We start from the raw sequence: 18,709 nt of genomic DNA, 5'->3' as shown, positions 1-18,709 counted from the left end.
AAGTTTGTAGTTTTCATAATTGCAATTTCTGAATATTATATAAAAAGCGGGAATAAGTCTATAAATGTAAGAGTATCGGATCATTTTGAATGTTAATAAATACGAAACGCCGGCGGTAGACACCAGCGATATCAGGGATTGCCGCGATTCTTGCAGTAGCTTTTATGAATAGAATACAATAGTGGATACAATAGCGGATACAATAGCGGAACAATAGAGCTCTCTTACGGGTAAATAAACCTCGTCGCGTTTTGCTAAATTTCACTTCTTCTTTTTCATGAACTAACCGTTATTTCATTAAGTAACCGTTATTTTTAAAACTTGGCAAAACCTCGACGCGAGGTTTTTAATGCGCAGGGCTTTATTGCTTTATTTGTTCTTCTATATATTAGGCTTTCGTGGATGGTGGGGATAACAGCATTTTAACGGAAATCGTACATTATGCCTTTAAAACCGAACACAAAAGGCTTTTGCCCTAAATTACCTTTTCTCAAGGCCCCACACACAAATACACAAAAGACAATATTATGCGGTATTGGCCAGTATTATTGCGGCACCCAGAGCATCTGCAGGAATGAACTGTTCCACAATATCAAATGAACTTGTACAAATATAATAACGGAACCTACACTAATATAACTGGGCAGCCTACCCTGAAAATTGAACATGTTACTCGCTAGCTACGTAAACTCAACCAGGCCAAAAATTGAGGATGAGATCTGCACTATGCAATATGTAACTCTAGGCAGATACCACTATTCAAATTTTCAGCCACCCTGCATTATCCGTTCTTTCACTAACCTTCCCTGGAAGAGCAACCACCAATATTTATGAACAATTGCTCAACAACACCTTAGTAACCTTTTTTCTTGTCTACCAAACTTCGAGCTCATACTATCCGGGATTATAACCCAAGAGCTTTAGAGACTGAAAATCAAGCTTTCTTTGCATTGTTCCTTTGCTATCTGTTAGTCCTTCGGCTGGGCAGTTATGTGCTAATGATTTAAGCAACAACTCAACTGCTTTAAGCTCTCTCCATGTGGAAATTTTTTGGATCCCATAATCCATGTGGCATTGTGTTAACAATGTCTACTATATAACCACCAAATCCTGACTTACTGGCGTCATCAGAGAACACGATTCTAGAACATTCGACTCTTGGTCCGATACTGGACTTACAGCTTCTATTGGGATTGAAATAGGTGAATCTCAAGATAACCTTGACTCAATACACACGTGTAAGGCTTTTGTCATGATGGCCCCATGTCACAGGGGAAGTTGCCCAACCAAAATTTACCAAATTGACCAAAGTTACACAATGTTGCCTAAACATTTTGCAAACTTACGCAAAGTTGCCCAAACTTTTCATAAAGTTGCAAAAAAAAATAGCAAAGTCCATTGACAACTTTACGCAATTTAGCACAATTTTTGCGAATTTTTTGTCAATTTCGGACAACTTTGGGCAACTTCCCCTGTGACATGGGGCCTTCATGAGTCTAGCTATGTTACCTGTTACATAGACTGGCCGCACCAGTCTCGGTTCGGTTCCATCTCTGGATAATGTAACAATAAATAATCACATAATGCCCTATGAAAAAAATGCCAAAGTCCTGTAACCCCCCCATGCCAAAGTCATGTAACCCCCCCCCTTTATTTTCCTCAATGCCAAAAACCCATTCCTCTTCATCATGCGCGTACGCAGGAATTTCTCAAGGGGGTGTGATGATAAACAATACTAAAATAAAGATGTGGCCGCGTAGCTGTCATCCCGTCGCGCTTGCGCGACGCAGGGGGGTGGAGGGGGATGTGGCCCCCTCAGAATTAAGAAACTTTTGGAAAATGAAGACCTAATTGAAGCGATTTGATGGACAATTTTGGCACTATTCGTGTGTAAAATTTTAATTTGAAAAAGCCGAAAATTTGTGAAATGACGGTCCATGAAGCCTTTTGTGAACAAGTTTTTCCTAAAGTTGTAGGCCTATATGAATTGGTAAATGTCGAAAGCAGAAGCAAAAATGGCTGCTTGTTTATCCAAGTACGCAGGGGGGTGTCTGAGGGCCTCATAATTAAGAAACCTTTGCAAAATGAAGACCTGATTTGGTGGACCTTTTGGGACTATTAGCATGTGTAAAATTTGAGTTTGAAAAAGCCGAAAATTTGTGAAATGACGGTCCATGAAGCCTCTCGTGAACAAGCCTTGCCTACAGTTGTACAAATTGGTAAATGTGGAAAGCAAAAGCCAAAACAATGGCTACTTTATCCACTATGCAGGGGGTGTCTGAGGGGGATGTATACAGAATTAAGAAACTTTTGCAAACTGAAGACCTAATTGAAGCGATTTGGCTTCAGGAGAGAGGTGTGACTGCATGATGATGATGTGTGTGTGTGTGGGGGGGGGTGTTAACATTAATCGACACATTTATGTACGTTGGGGGTTAGAAAAATTTGTGTGGGGTATATAGTTGAGGCAGCTGATAACTTGATGTGTCCCCTATGCCTTGCTCATCTCCCTCCTCTCCTCTTCCCCCTCCCCCTCTCTCTTCCTTTCTCTTTCTTTGACTTTTCTCCCCCATTTTTATTTTTTGGACAGACACAAGGGGGGTGTTTCACACCCGTAACACCCCCCTGCGTACGCCAATGCTCTTCATCCACAAATCGACACCACTGATTACACACACAGTCAACCATTCAGCAATATAGAAATATACTCGGATTATAAGTGAACGCGAAAGTCCATTGGGTTGATTTTTAATGCTATGTAATCTACATTACCAGTCGTTCTCCAGGGACCCGAGGGAGGGTCTACCTGTTACAAAGATTGGTAGACATGATCTTCCCGACCACACTAGCGATTAACCTTGCTGATAATCTACTCATTTCATTCTTCTGTAATATATCACGAATAATTTGTTTGATACTCACAATACGCCTTCAGGAATCACAAAAGATCCGTCTTCTGGTCTATGTAATATCCTAGCCACTCAATCTGCTGCACTGGATACCATACACCACTGTGCGTGCACGTTTGATACAAGCCCAGATGCTATCAAATCTGTTTTTGCTTCATCGCTTACACGAATAGCTTCAGAAAGAGAACTAGCAAACCCAAGTCCATCGTCTAAAAAGATTGTTGACTTACCTTCTCCTCTCCACTTTTTGACCAATGGTCTTACAACTTTCGTAAATATGAAAGGGGCAGATGAGAGGCCAAACGGCAACTATTTGAATCTGTAGAACACGTTCTTCCACCCAGAATTATATGCAAACCCTGAAAATTCTCTATGCGCAGGACAAAATGTCAACACTTCTCAAATCATCGGAAAAAAATTGGGTCAACCTTTTCGGGCTGTTGAAGAAGGGGTAGGAGTGGCCACGGTATGCCACTGTAGATCTATCGTTGAAAGGCGCCCCATGAACAGATGCTGAGATGAGAAAATTAAAGGAAAACAATAAGAGCAAAGATTGGCCTTAACTCATGAAACACAAGGCCTATGGAAATGGCTGCGATTATTGGCTTTTTTGACTCATTTCCTATCAGTGTATTAATAATTAAGAAGTTCATATCATAGTGCAGTTCAGTTAGTCAATGAAGATAATACTGAGAGAACGTTATAATGTGCATATGCTTTAATTATATGAGCTCTTATATGATATGATAAAATAAATAAAATAACATGGTTCAAGCATCGTATTTAGGTGAGATCTTCATTTTTCAACGTTCATGACGTTGTCTTCTTAAAACACAATGCATCTGCAACTTGTTAAGGCTAATAGAGACATTTTAAAAACATTTCTTGTTTATTCTTAACATCTTGACACTCGCTTTAAGACAAATGTAGTTCAAGGTCAAAGTTACATTGTAGGCAATAATAGCAGGGCAACAAAACAACTGCTCACGAATCCTGGGTCACGAATAGATGAAGTACTGCATTTCAAACGCTTACTGCGCTAGTTGTATACTACTGTATGCATTGGAATTTCTGCTGAATAAAGTGTCCTGGACGTTGACCCAGCCCGTTTTTCACATAGATATTCATTGGAAAGAAAATCCCTGAAAGAGTGATTGACAATGGATAGGTTCATAGACACGGAGTTCGGTAAGTAGGCTACATGCCCGTCGTGGTAATTTTCATAGACTTCGGTACTGAACTTCATTATTTTAAGGGGGAATGTACATGTATATATTGTGATATTTCTGGAAATTAGGATATCCCGGTAGGATATGCTCTGAGTCTAAGCCCTGGGGCACTCAACTTTAGGAGTTGCGGTATGTGCCTGTCAATAGGCCCCCTATTTTGAAGTCGACTATACCCGATGATCCCTTTTAAAGAAAGTCATACCCGATGACCCCCGGTTTTTTAGATGCAGCTACATAATACCCCATTAGAAAAAATGTCACAAAATAATGCGGAAACTTTCCAATTCTCTTATTTCAGCCAATTTGTATTGGAAATTTGGAAAATTTGGAACACGTAGGCTAATTTTCTACCCAAACACCCCCTTATTTCCAAATATTATACCCAATGACCCTTTTTCATTTTGTTTGTACCCACATTTTTTAAAACAACATTTCGCGACGCCGGTAGGCACATACCCGTCACTTCTAAATGTTGAGTGCCCCCCCCCCCTCCTCCACCCCGAGTCTGAGCATGTTTTAAATTATAAATTAATTCAAGAAGTGCACAGTAAACTGATCATATCAATATGTCTTTTGTTTGAAGCAATTTCGTAACACGGTTTTCATAATAGGCCCTACGTCAATTTATAATTTCTTTGTATCTTATTGATGATCAATAATCAATGTAGTTATAACTACATTGATTTTTACATATTAATTGATTAATACATAATAATGCGCCTTTAAGGCGCATTAATATGTATTTTGGCCAATATTTTGCTCAAAATAAATGTATGTTTTTATTCAGTTCCCTTTTTTTTCTTTCTTTTTTATTCGTCCTCATGTTTTTTCCTTTCGCTCTTCCGTTTCTCTCCTTTTCTTTCCCCTTCTTTCATTTCCCTTTTCTCCTTTCCTTTCCTCTTATTTTCTTTTTTTCTTTCGTCTATCCTTTCTCTTTTCTCTCTTGTCCCTGCAACTTGTCCCCCATATACTCATAGCCTCTCCCCACCCCTCTCCTCGAGCGTGAAGTTTCAAAATCTAGGTTACTAATAATAATCTGCTCTGTGCACACACACATCCACATACATCGAAATAGACTATGCCATAGTCGAAATTTGATAAATAAAAATATGTTATTATTAATCAAGATGAACATATACGGTATAACAAAGACTATTGTCGAGGAACCTACAAATAAAATAAGCTCCAGTGTAACCTGGAATGCCAGGACGCCAAGGACGGAAGGTCATTGGGAAATCCTCCTTGATGAAGTTTATAGAAGATTTGGTCTTGACATCCTTGGCCTTTGCGAAACACACCTGACAGAAACAGAGACACTCATCAACAAAGAAGAATACACCCTTCTTCTATCATGTAAGAAAGATGGTATTGGAAGAGAAGGTATTGGGCTTCTAATATCACAACCAGTTCTTAAATGCCTTGTCAGCTATGAATCTGTCTCTTCTTGAATCCTAACAGATTGCAGCTTAGTCAAGTTTAGTAATTCACAAATTTGTTCTTCAATTTACTATTTGATTAATTAATAATTCGTGTCCTTAATTGAATTTTCATATTATCGGGTTTTTTTCTTTGCAGCTCGACTGAGAACATCGAACATGGCAGAACAGATGGCCAAAACAGAAACTAAGATGTACCAATTTAATGGTGTGTGGTTTGCAGATACTAATGTACAAGAAGAAGCCCTCTTACGGATGCCTGAATGGGAGGCTAGATCGGAGGATGTCTATGTTGTGTCCTACCCGAAAGCAGGTACGCAGACCTTTGATATGACCCTAGCTGTTGGCCTAAATTCATCTTCATACATTTAAAGCAGGTATATAGGATATACCTTCAATATACCCTAAGTTTGTGCAAGTAAGACTGTAAAGGACAAATGATGTGTTGCCAATATACAATAAGTCGTTTCAAGTCTTTGATTTACAAATTATAACTCTACTTATCGGTATTCAGAGTGTGAATTATATTGTTAATCATTCTGTCATTACATACAGTTTTGTCAGCTTGTAATCGGCGGGCCTTATAACATCCCGGATTAATATCAATATATTTGGAAAATTGTCTTGTGACATCTCGCCATAAGTATTAAAAATTATTAATTGAAGTCCTATACTTTGTCTACTTTCTTTAACACGCAAAATATAGACCAGGCAGATCAGCTATACCACTCTTAACGTGGGTCTACTTTTTGTCGTAGTGGTAAAAACCTAATAGCATAATTCCCGCCGATTACTAGTTGATCAAACTATAGTCGGGTATTATTGTTTGGAGTATGTCTTTTACAAATTCTTGACTAGATTAGTAAATCCACAACAAGAAAGATGACTGTAGTCATGGTTAACGGAAGCGTCGTCCATTTGTTTTGTAAATCCGAATAAGAGACAAAAGGGTTGATCAAGTCTTACGTAACCTGTCAATCACATTCAACGGAACTACAAATTACAAAAACCATAACGAAAAGTAAATCAACCACTTGAAATGAACCATGGTCATCTATTATTCTGCAATTATTAACCTTGAACATTCCGTATTATTTTGTTCTATCGGGGGAACCCTTGATGGTTTTTACAAGAACCGTAAGTTTTTTGGTTCTAAAGAGGTAGCAGAACATCCGCACCACAGGTCAACGCACTTTTGCAGCGTTAACATCATCAGTTGGCCTGATGATGCATCCAAGATGTGAACTACAGCCTGTCTCAAAAAAAATTGTGCAAGTGAAAAGCGCCCTCTGTGGCAATTAGAAAATACCGTTGTGACATAATGCTTACATCAACGTCAAGGGCATAGTCTTAGCTCTCAAATGCCGTTTAGTCTGTTCAATTTGCTTGTTTTAATCTCGAAATATGCTTACTTAACAACGAACAGGTAAAATCACAATTGTGCCACTTTTACTAGGGAGGAGGGCTGTACATGTAAAGCAATGATAGCATCAAGTTTATCAAGAGTTCCTTCGTGAAATTAAACGAATGCATCAATTAAACAAAAATACAAAATTGTTTTCAATGTTTTATCATGATAATGGTATAATGATTATCTTTTTCCACAAACTAAACGATAAATAAATATTTCACATTCTCCTGTAAAATTAAATACATGTGCATGTCAATGATTTTACCATGGTAAATACTGTTCTCTTTGTCATTCAATACATGTTAAAAGACAAACAAATATTGCACACTTATAGGTTAATGAACATTGACAAGTTCATGAAATTTGACAAATTAATGAAATTAGACAAAATAATGCACGCGCGCTGGTGTTGATGCGTCTAATGCACGAGCCCCGAAGGGGAGTGCATTAGACGCATCAGCTATCATTGATTTACATGTACAGCCCTATTCCCTAGTAAAAGTGGCACAATTGTAATTTTACCCTTTCGTTGTTAACTAAACATATCTCGAGATTAAAAAGAGCAAATTGAACAGAACAAACGGTATGTGAGAGCTAAGACTGTACCCTTGACGTTGATGTAAGCATCATGTCACAACGGTACTTTCTAATTGCCAGAGAGGGCGCTTTTCACTTGCACAATTTTTTTTTGAGACAGGCTGTATTGCCACTCATAAAAAGTCCAGCAGATCTGATTATAATCTCAAGTTCATGGTTCTCTACAGGTTTTTATAATTTTCAGGAACTTTTTGAGCGAAGGTTTTCTTAGCAGGACATTTAAGAACCTTTTTGAAAAGTGGCGCGTACAATATTATAAGCACGCCAACGATCTACTTGATGTCTAAAATTCAACTACATGTATTAATCATCTGCTCCCTAACTTATCCCCGATTATTTCTCAGTGTGATTAAATCTAATCTTAACCTCGTTATCATTTTGTTGAATTTTGTTCTAAATTTAGGTACTACCTGGGCTCAGGAAATTATGTTCCTTGCGATGAATAACGCGGATGTGGAGAGAACTAGGACAGGACACACCATGCTGAGAATACCATATTTGGAAGCCAATATCCAAAAACCAGATGTAGGTAACATTATTTGTATAATTAAGGGTACTTGCCCATGAATTTCATTCAGGGGCGCGTTTTAAAAACGGCACAGCGTATTAGTAAAAAGAATAAAAAATACTAAAATTTACACCAGGGTTCGAACCACTGCCGATACACTATGCTGAACAGTGAACGATGCCACTGTGCCACGGCGGTACCTGTGGTTAATGTCTGACGATTTTCAAAGATATACATATCAACACGTTTCTAGTGTATTAAAAGCAGATTTTGGTAGTAATACAGTCATAGTAAGACATTGGACTCTACTTGTTTGTTTGTTTTTCATTTAATATAAATTAATTTTGATGAATTGAACTGGTATGACTCTTAGGACTCGTAATAAACGACGATTAATTTTCTAATAAATATAATAAAAACGCTGGGTCATTCAAGACGTCCTTGTAATTTATGTCAAAACCAGGGGAGCGACAACACACCTCTACGTGTATAAGCCTACTTGCGCGATCGATACTGTCTCAATGATCCAGACAAAAGCATTTGAATATACCGCCCTTATGTATGCATCTGCTTGACATGCCTGGTACCATAATAGCTTCCAATAGCCTACCCCACCGTAAATGGGAAGTTCATTTCCTCGCTGTCCCAATATATACGTGTCACGTACGTAATTTCGAGGAATATTTTGTTCAAAAATGATAGGAAGGGACTGTTTTAAGCCAAAATATTGGCTGCCACCAGATGCGCAATGGTACCGGGAAGTGTTGCAGAAAGGTAAGCGTACTCATTATTAATTCAATATATCACATTTTAATGAATTCGGATGCGAAATCCGAAAAGGGATTGATAGGTCAAAATTCTCACACTAGAAATATTGTGAAATAAAATCAAATCAAATTTAGGCTCCGCAAACAACGTCCAATTATTCCCATTGGGGTTTGCTACACGTGTATATAATAAATTATGATTTGGGGATAATTTGAGAAGAGTTATGGCCTCGAATTTCAAAATACACCGAGTGACGTTTTTTGATCATAAACCTCGTCAATTCAAGACTCTGTAAAAATAAATCAAGAATTTTCTGGGATAATTGCAACTAAAGTATATGAAAGTAATGATCTAAACAACCAGATGCATCATTAATTTCCTGACTATGGTATTTAGTTGTGGGAAAAGATTACTTTATATTTGTGCGGGATTATTTCCCGCCAAAAATTTCAACCAAAAAGAGCATGTAGCCTTAATCATTACAGTTCCATTTTAATCTCATTTTCTGGTTCAGGTGGTGAGCCGATTAGCCCCCTTTTTAAACACGCATTCGTATAGCGGAAAACAGAAAACTGCGGACTTTTCTTACCTTGGAATTTGGTTGCAGGAGGACCCAGCAAACACAAAAGTTTTAAGACGTTTTAAACAGGTTATATTTGAAGATTTTGGATTAGGTAAAAACGTTTTAATAACATTAAATGTTTTGTCAACACTTAAACAACATTTATGTTAGAATATTTGCAGGAGGTTATCAAAAAATGTTTTTGAATGTTTTATTCTCTTTATATGTTCTTTATACAACCCGACATTTAAACGTTTCCTGGCAAGCTTTTCTAACCTTTGGCGAATGATGTCGAAAACGTTTTGTGTTTGCTGGGGAGGCCCTATGGTCGAATATATGTGCCATATGTGGTTTTGGTATTTTATAGGTCATGCAGTTTGTTTGTTTTTTAATATTGATTGTAAATTGCACATCAATTCAGTTTTTAATTGCGATTGTGTTTTTTAATAAACCATGAATAATAATACGTTTAAGGGTATACGAGGTATTGTTGGTCGAAACAGCCAACAAAATCGATTTTCATTATCTGAATTAATATATTATTTGGTGTTTTGCAAAAGTTCATTCTACAAATCTTTGAAAACTTTGAAAACTTGCTTAAGTTATTGTTGTTAATGAATTATGTACGTTTTACAAAAGTGTTGTTGTTCCAGCCCTCTTTACAACATAACTCAAAAACCACAGGACCTACACAAGTATATATGTGATATTTGAATTCTTCTACACGCAAGATGCTGTGAACTACTTTTTTTCTGCTGCTTCGACCAACAATACATCGTATACCCTTAAACCTACAACTTTCACAATATATGTTTTTCAGCTTCGCTGTTATCCACCTTTGAAGGCGTTATTGTTACTATGGTACATCTTAAAGGTGATGTTTCGAATGCTTTTGTTCTGTATAAAACAGGTTAGTTTTATAATCGTCCGGATGAGCAAATCACTGAATGGCCCTTTAAGCTATCAAGATAATTCAAACGCAGACCGTTTCCATGGCAACGCCAAAAAAGAGGGACTATTTTCTGAAATAAGGTACTGAAAAATTACTGAAAAATACCAAGCTGTAAAGCCAAAATTTTAGAATAACATTCAGAAGTGACATGCTTTCTACAATCATTTTACAGTTTTGATTAAAGGTTCCCCTACATTCATCCCCTGCACATCGATTTTCCTACCTATCCGGTGTGCTCCTATCTACCCAAATCCGATGTGTTCCTATTTAGCCCCCCCCAACAAGCAGAGTGCACTTCAGTGGTTTAAAACCAGGAGAGTCTCAGATCATCATATGTTGAAATTTTGGTCATTTGAGGACTCAACCTTCTATTAAATCTTAATTGATAATAATATCTTTGACTGTGAGAGTTCCAAGTATGGGAAAATCGTGCTTGAAGTTGTCTATTTTTCATTGGAAACTGTGGTATAGAGAATCTAAAAGTGGTATTGAATCATTTAGAGCTTTTTGTTTAATATTATCACAGTGTCAGATGCCAGTCGGTATTACACCACTTAGTTTGGCTAGGATCTTGCCATCTCCAAGACTGTTAAAATCGCATCTACCGTTTCAGCTACTACCTCCTGATATCATGATGAAGAAATCCAAAATTGTCTACGTGGCACGGAATCCCAAAGATTTAGCCGTGTCGTATTATAATTTTCACAAATGGCAGCCGGTGCTTCCGGAGTATTCATCGTGGGACAACTATTTTGATGATTTTATGGCGGGAAAGTGTGAGTATAATTCAAAATATTGTACATTTCGTTTAAGTTAATTTTAAATGAGTATTTATGATCTGCTTTAGGCGTAATGCCAGGGCACTTTCAGAGAGGTGGGTGAAAGGGGGAAGGGGCAAGGCAACCTCCATGGGGCAAAATATGTTAACAATACAGGAAAGGCCTAAAAATCTTAAATATCAGGGCGGAAAGGGACAAGACATCTAACATGGGGACCGTCCAGTTGCTCCCTGGCCTTGTCTACCCCACTGTTTAGGCGATCTTAAAGTACACGGCATCTGCAAATCTATTTCAGCTATATTAAAAAAACCTGAATATAGTAGTTACTTATCATATAATAAATTAGGCCTTAGTGTTTTTTTTGTTTTAGGACACCATCAAATCAGGCTGCCCCCTCTTTCTTATCCAAATAGATTCCTTTATGTGCCTTCTTTTTCTGTTGGTTTCAATGTCTCAGCTATGTGCTATGGGTTCGCCGGTCAGCCCAATTGTAGCGAACTTGTACATGGAGTGGATTGAACAAGAAGCGCTCGTCACAACCCCCCCCACCCGATGGAAACGTTATGTGGACGACATGTTGGACATTGTTATTCCTTGTACGATTTTGTAAGATTTTATAGCATTAAGTTTAACACATTCTTCTTGCGGCTTGTTATTCTCTCATGGCAACAAACATTTATTTATTTATTTGTTGTCTTTGCTTGTTTGGTTGTTTATTTACAGTATGTTATGGTCATTGGTATGAACACTATCTGGGCTTCTGGAATAGGCGACATGAGGATAATGTCCTATTTATCAAATATGAAGATATGAAAAAGGTAGTACAACAGAACAAACCATATTCAATAATTTAGTAAACTCCGTTGTTCTTTTGCGACAAATTGAATTCTGTGTCCCCGAGTTTGTATCACCTTTGTAAGAAAGCAAATTCGTGTGTTATGTTTCATTAACTCAGCTCACATTTCACAACACCCCGATTACCTAACATGTTTTACGAATCGGACGATTATACACCGACATGCGCATTTTACTGTTATTAACTTATTCTGATTTATTTCTCATATTAAAATACTCATCTAATTTTATATTAGCGTGGTTTTATCACTTTATTTATGTATAGAAATATTTTAATTATTGACAGGACCATAAAGCCGCGGTGGCGCAAATCTGTGAGTTTGTTGGCTATTCTTACTCTGAAGAAATTCTAGACAGCATCACTGAACATACTACATTTAGTAGTATGAAGAAGAACCCGATGACAAACCCAGATAGCATCTTTCCAAGAAGAGTGACCGCTGACAAAGATATTTCATTCATGCGAAAAGGTGAGAATAATCTAATAAAGAACTTTGGGAATAGGACTCGCTAGATATTTTAGCCGGCGAGGTAGGTACCAGGGAATAATCACACGGCTTGGTAGATGCGTCTTGGTTCACTCGTCTCGGTTAGTCTCTCTGATTGGTACTTCTGTTCCTCGGCTCTTCATCGTTGATTTGGTATGAGTAGGGGCGCTAAAATAAAGTTCTTCATAGAACTAGAGGTTCAACCAGGGACTTAGTTAGGCTTTTAGATTCAGCCAAGCACGAGTATTATCACACAAACATGAAGACAATCAAAACCACATTTTTACTGATAATTAAATTATATTTATTACTTACTACATCTTCTTCATTCGGTATGAAACTTTATATTAAAACTAACAAGTGAACTAGGAGTAGAACAAACTCCATTATCAAGTAATAATTAGCAAGAATTGTTCTCGCCCTAAACTAAGAAGTTGTGTTCAAATCTTGACGCACACGGAGAGTTTATGGAGAGGTGTTACGCCTCTGAGTGAATGCCACAGACTACAATTAATCATCCGTTTGCATCGTCCACAATAACTTCGTTTACAAAAGACTATTGTGACGTATAACGATAGTCTAATCGACCTGATACGAGAGAGCGATCTCCCTCGGGGTGAATGACACCATAATTTTGAATCAATAAATAAATTAAAAAAGAAGGCACGGGATATAAAATAATATATCGCCACAACAATAACATGAAAAATTACCATGACATTATGAGAATAAAGGTATTTTTAGCCGCTGGAGTGCATCTATTGTCTCATACCGTAAAACCCCGTCTACAAGGATATACCTAAGAAACGCCCTCAATAAAATTGGTTGCTTTTTGTATTTGGAGTTTGAGCAAATATATACTGGCACTGGGTGGCTGTGCATTCCATCTAAGTATGTTGTAACACCAATCAATTGTATTGACATAATAACGTCTGTTTCGTATATCAGGATCGTATAGCTCAATTGATAGAGCGTCAGACTTTGGAACTGAAGAGATGCTGAAGAGAGCATGGTCCGGGCACCGGTTCCGTTTTTTCATTCTCGTTTAATTTTAACTTTTGACATGTTCTTTTTATCTTTCTTCAAATCTACCTTTCTACTTTTAATTTTAGGTGTTTTTTTTTTTTTTTTAGTTTTTTTTTAATAGTTTTTTTAGTAATTTTGTGGTTTTATAGAAACTAGTAAAGCATTTATTCTAAATAAAGCGAAACCCACGGTTAGACAGATGTGTTGTAACTACTTGTCTGTCCTCGTCTTTGCAATAAAAACCTATGTTGCACCTTTGTGCCATCCCAATTCTTGAGGAATGGTAGGTAGGGTGCGTTTTTGGCTTAAGCACGATTTTGTTTCTACTTGAAATGAAATCAAAATAAATATTGTTCTGTTGCCACAATTGCAGTTTTTCAATTAAAAAATAGATGAGGAATAATAATTATTCCATATTTGAATCTATTGTCCCATCAAGAATAGAGTGTCTTCAAAAACTTCAATCAATTCATCTGACAAAGGAAACTATTCTGGTCATTCAATTTTGTTTCGCTTGGGTTTCGCTTGCACCTGTTATATCACAGGCGTTGGTAGAGAAGGCACACTTCTCTTATCTTCACCGAAGTAGTGATGTAAACACTAACATGATTAATTACCGTAGCTAGCAATGGACATACACTATTTTTGTTCCACTTGAACCCATACTCATAGGCTATTCGCTGTCGATGTGACGTAATTAATCGGATTAACTACCATAGCAATTGATGAATACAATTTCGAATATATAGCCCTGCACTTCATCGTTCACGTGGCACCTATGCATTGAACCATAGTTGTCAAAGAAATGCTAATCACTCGCCATGTAAGATTAGTATTTATGAAAAGAGTGGTATTCAATCTATGTTTGGTGACATACGCGGGTGATTAGTGCAATCTGCTTGATGGTAGTTATTGCGATTATTACGTCACTTTGACAGCGAATTGTAGTATAGACGAATCCAACAAGCCAAGTGATGGTCAGAATTTATTCGGCCATTATACGCTGGTGAAGTTACGTAATTAATCGGATTAATTACCATAGCAATAGGTGAAAACAATTTTGAACATATCGCGCTGCGCTACAAGCAGGTTACACTCATCACCTGTACTGTGTATGTCTGCAATCATAGATTGAATACAATACTGGTCTTTTCAAAGATACTAATCTTACAGGTGCAGCATGATATGGTTCAATGAAGAGGTACCGCCTGAACGTATCAGTGTATAACGCGGTATATTCAAAAATTGTTTTCACCTATTGCTATGGTAGTTAATCCGATTATTACGTAACTTCGCCAGCGTATTGAAATAAAACAGGAGGATGTGAGTTCATAAGGGCAATGTCGGGGATTATAGGTCACAATCGATGTGGAGAGATGAGAGGTCCGACCAACAGCCATAGCGAATGGTTCATGTTCAACTAATTCCAGCGGACGGTCTGTGGCTAGTAAGGAATCGTCTTTGACCACACGCGCAGATCTGTCTCGTCAGGAAGATATTTAATATCCCGAATTTATAATAGGCCTATGCCTACCAGTTCCATCGTATAACCGATCTGCTAGAGAATATTTGTTACCATGTTTAATAAATTCGTATTTATCGTATAATAAAATGTAGCCAAATGTATATTATGTGTCACACGGTTTTCTGCTGAACCACTAGCAGGCTATGTTACCACATCTATGACAATGACAAAGGTGAATTTTGATGATTTTTACGATCGTCCGGATGAGCAAATCACTGAATGGGTCTTTAGTTCCTCCTCTCCTTATCCTGCCAATATTATATGAATCAAAGAAAAATAAAGAAAAAATAAAATTAAACAAGAAAAAAAGACAACGAAAAGAAACAATAAAAGAAAAACAATAGAATAAATTAAACTAAATATGAAAAAAAAATGATCACGAAAGGAGTCTTTAGAAAATGCCAGAAAATATAAATGAAAAGTTTGAACAATATTATGTTTATAAAAGTTTGTGTGACCGTGATGAGGCTCGAACTCACCATCTTCCGATCTAAAGAACCAAAGTCTTATGCCTTGCCAAGTGAGCTATGCTCGTGAGATGCGAAATAAAGATAAAATAATACATTGTATACCTGCTTGTGTCGGTAAATGATTTGCTCAAATTCCATAATGTTATAATATTGTGGAGGGCGCTAGCGTGAAATATGCTATCATCACAGTCGCTACTATTCCTTATAGACGGGTTTCTACGGTATAACACGGGCGACGTCACAACAACGAGGCGAAGCCGAGTTATTTTACGCCAAAAGTAATGATGTCGCGTGTTATATGTAGTAGATAAAGGGTGAGAAACAGACCATTACCATAGATAATCGGTGTCTTGTTGAGGATGGTGAGCATGTTAGTCGCTGAAGGCGAGACCCTTCGGGGTCTCGCCTTCCGAGCGACTAACATGCTAATTTTTACTTCGTTATGCTAATTAAAATTTGCATAAATTTAACTAAGCACCAGTGGTCTTATATGAATTACTGTTATGCGGACTTCAGGAGCCCACTATAATTTTCTCTTGTCATGTAACATTTGCATTTAAATCGGGCTGTAAAAGCATTTGTTCCGAGACTATCCGAGACAAGTAACCAACTCAGATTCTACATGTATGTTGTGATCCTTTCCATAGTGTTTCTAGAATGTCCATGGTGTTCATTTTGTTTAGCTCGCTGCCCCGAGACCGTTATCTTGAGCTATTGAATTGATAATGGTCTCTGGGCAGCTAGCTACCTCCATTACTCTAGGTAATGGTCGAGGCAACGAACCTGAAACAAAAGAATACAATGGATAATCTGTGAATAGAAAAGGGCTAGACGTATATGAGACGATAGATGCACTCCAGCGGCTAAAACAATACCTTCATTCTCATTCTTAAACACTTCAATTCAAATAAATATATTAATTAGTGTCCAAATTTTAATCAAATTAAATCCTACATTTTACAAGGAATTACCTAGGCCATGCAATCGATCAGTCCCGTTGTCATTGGTTGTTGCTATGCACCTCCGATTGATGCAAATAGCGAGTACGAGTATCGGTCGATACGCACGCGCTAAAGTGTGTGATATCGTGTCATATCACACGGGTAATAACCAATGAAGATTGCAAGAACATTTTCAAGTGTTTAAGAATAAGAAATATTGTGCACGTTTCTGCAAACAATCGATTAAGAATTTTTGCCACACGTTTTCTAACAATATGAATGGGAAATCAATATGGAGCGGTATATGGACAACATTTAACGCATCTTTTCTGTTTCATTGCAGGAAAAGTTGGGGACTGGAGAAACTACTTCACTGATGAACAAAATAAAACTCTTGATGAAATCTGCAAGGAAAAACTGGAAGACACGGGTCTACAGTTTGATTTCTAATCAATTGTGTGTCTTCTTCATACATGCCAAATCATCAACTATCGTACAGGGTAATTTGTATTAAAGCCATAGTATAACATTTGCTGAGGAGAACGCCCCAAACATTTTTTTAATTCAGGTTTTTACACGATTGAAATATACTTTAGTAAACAAAAATTCTCTGCAAAAATCAAGACTTTAGGTACTGTAGTTTTGTCAAAATCCGAGATTTTGAATAAACCGCCGGAACCGTCGTTTTATTATTACGATAGAAATATTAGTCGAAGGCGTATGCGATGTCAACACACCCCTACGTACACGACGTGCGGGACACCCACACACACACGCCAGATCGTACCATATTACAACCGCCGGAGTAACATGCATTGGCGTTAGTAATAAATTCCAATTTTCTTTGCTTTACCTCACTTGTTTGCCTCAAAATTAAAAGGGGACATATCTGAGAGTAAATGCTAACATTTTATTGAAAATGAATACTAATCTATTTTTAAAGAAATGTTATAATTATGGCGTTATGGGGACTGGTTTAAATCGCGGGGATTAGTGATGTCATTTTTCGTTTGTTGCACATTTTTGAAGTGTATCAACACCTTCGAAGTTTCATTTATGGATTTTCGAATTCTGAGTACAAACCCCCTTTTTTCAATAAGCTAGATTTCCAAAGGTTTCACTGAGTTTCATTTGTTTGTACTGCACTCTCTGTCGTTGCTAAGGGCAGACAGAGGACAAAAGGCTATTCATGGTATAATATTACTGCATCTTGCATAATACGGAGACTACCACTCATATAGTTTATTTTCCAATGAAAATTATTTGTTGTACTTCATGAACTACAGTTAATTGTGTGCTATATTGTTTTTCTAAACAGCATTTGTGACATAGTTTACATGCAGGTCTATAGTACAGTTGAATAAACTCTTGTTTGAAGGCCGATGTGCTAGTCCCACATTGGCCAACATTTTTGTACTGCTACAAAATAACTACAGCTAATGTGACTCGAACACAGGCGGTTGATTCCGAGTCATCTCATTTAACCAAATCAGGCAAAGTTTAACATTTGGCCCTATATGACATTTGACCCCTGATGACCTAAAATAATCCTTGCATATCAAGGGTTGCTGCATCTTCACTGAAATAACTACAGCCAATATGACTCGAACACAGGCGGTTGATTCCGAGTCATCTCATTTAACCAAATCAGGCAAAGTTTAACATTTGGCCCTATATGACATTTGACCCCTGATGACCTAAAATAATCCTTGCATATCAAGGGTTGCTGCATCTATCTGAATCAGTAGAAACTTCAATATTTAGTTCGATTCTTGGAATCAACTTCAGTCTTGACCCACTCTCAATTAATTGTAATGTCAGTTTGCCGAGTATCATCTAATTTATATATGAACTAGGGTAGTATTACAGTAGTGGTTTTAGATCTAGACTATACCGGTTATCGAGTGACCGGTGTTCAATCCCTACAGAGTCCTGATTCGGCTCTCTCAATTTATTATAATATGTCGGCTTGCCCGAGCTCTCATAAAGTCATTTAAATAATAATGTCCTTTACGGTGAATCCCATAATCCTTTGCGTGTACATCTGAGATGTCGTCATTTGACGTCACACTAATGCGCATATTGTTTAGCGAACATCTTTACTGCGCATTGCAAGTCGGCGTGACGTCAAATGACCACATCTTAGGTCTACTCCCAAAGGCTTATGGGATTTACCGAAAAGATAAATTTCTTGGGCTTGCAATGTTTATTTCAGATCCTTGCATATATTATTCTCGCATTGCCTACCCGGGT

At 37.5% G+C, this 18,709-nt stretch overlaps 1 protein-coding gene across 1 annotated transcript; it reads left to right on the top strand.

Annotated features, from left to right (window-relative positions):
• The first annotated feature begins 3,998 nt into the window (after positions 1-3,998).
• On the top strand, positions 3,999-16,906 carry LOC140163832 (sulfotransferase 1C4-like). The gene is made up of 7 exons (XM_072187147.1): positions 3,999-4,097; positions 5,714-5,887; positions 7,986-8,107; positions 10,241-10,330; positions 10,899-11,138; positions 12,293-12,476; positions 16,800-16,906. Exons 1-7 carry the CDS (start codon positions 4,070-4,072, stop codon positions 16,904-16,906), a joined length of 945 nt encoding a protein of 314 aa, XP_072043248.1. The 5' UTR covers positions 3,999-4,069.
• The last annotated feature ends 1,803 nt before the right edge of the window (positions 16,907-18,709 follow it).

The sequence above is a fragment of the Amphiura filiformis genome, chromosome 11 (genome assembly GCF_039555335.1).
Source record: "Amphiura filiformis chromosome 11, Afil_fr2py, whole genome shotgun sequence".
Taxonomy (NCBI): Eukaryota; Metazoa; Echinodermata; class Ophiuroidea; order Amphilepidida; family Amphiuridae; genus Amphiura; species Amphiura filiformis.
This window is presented reverse-complemented; position numbering and strand designations above follow the sequence as displayed.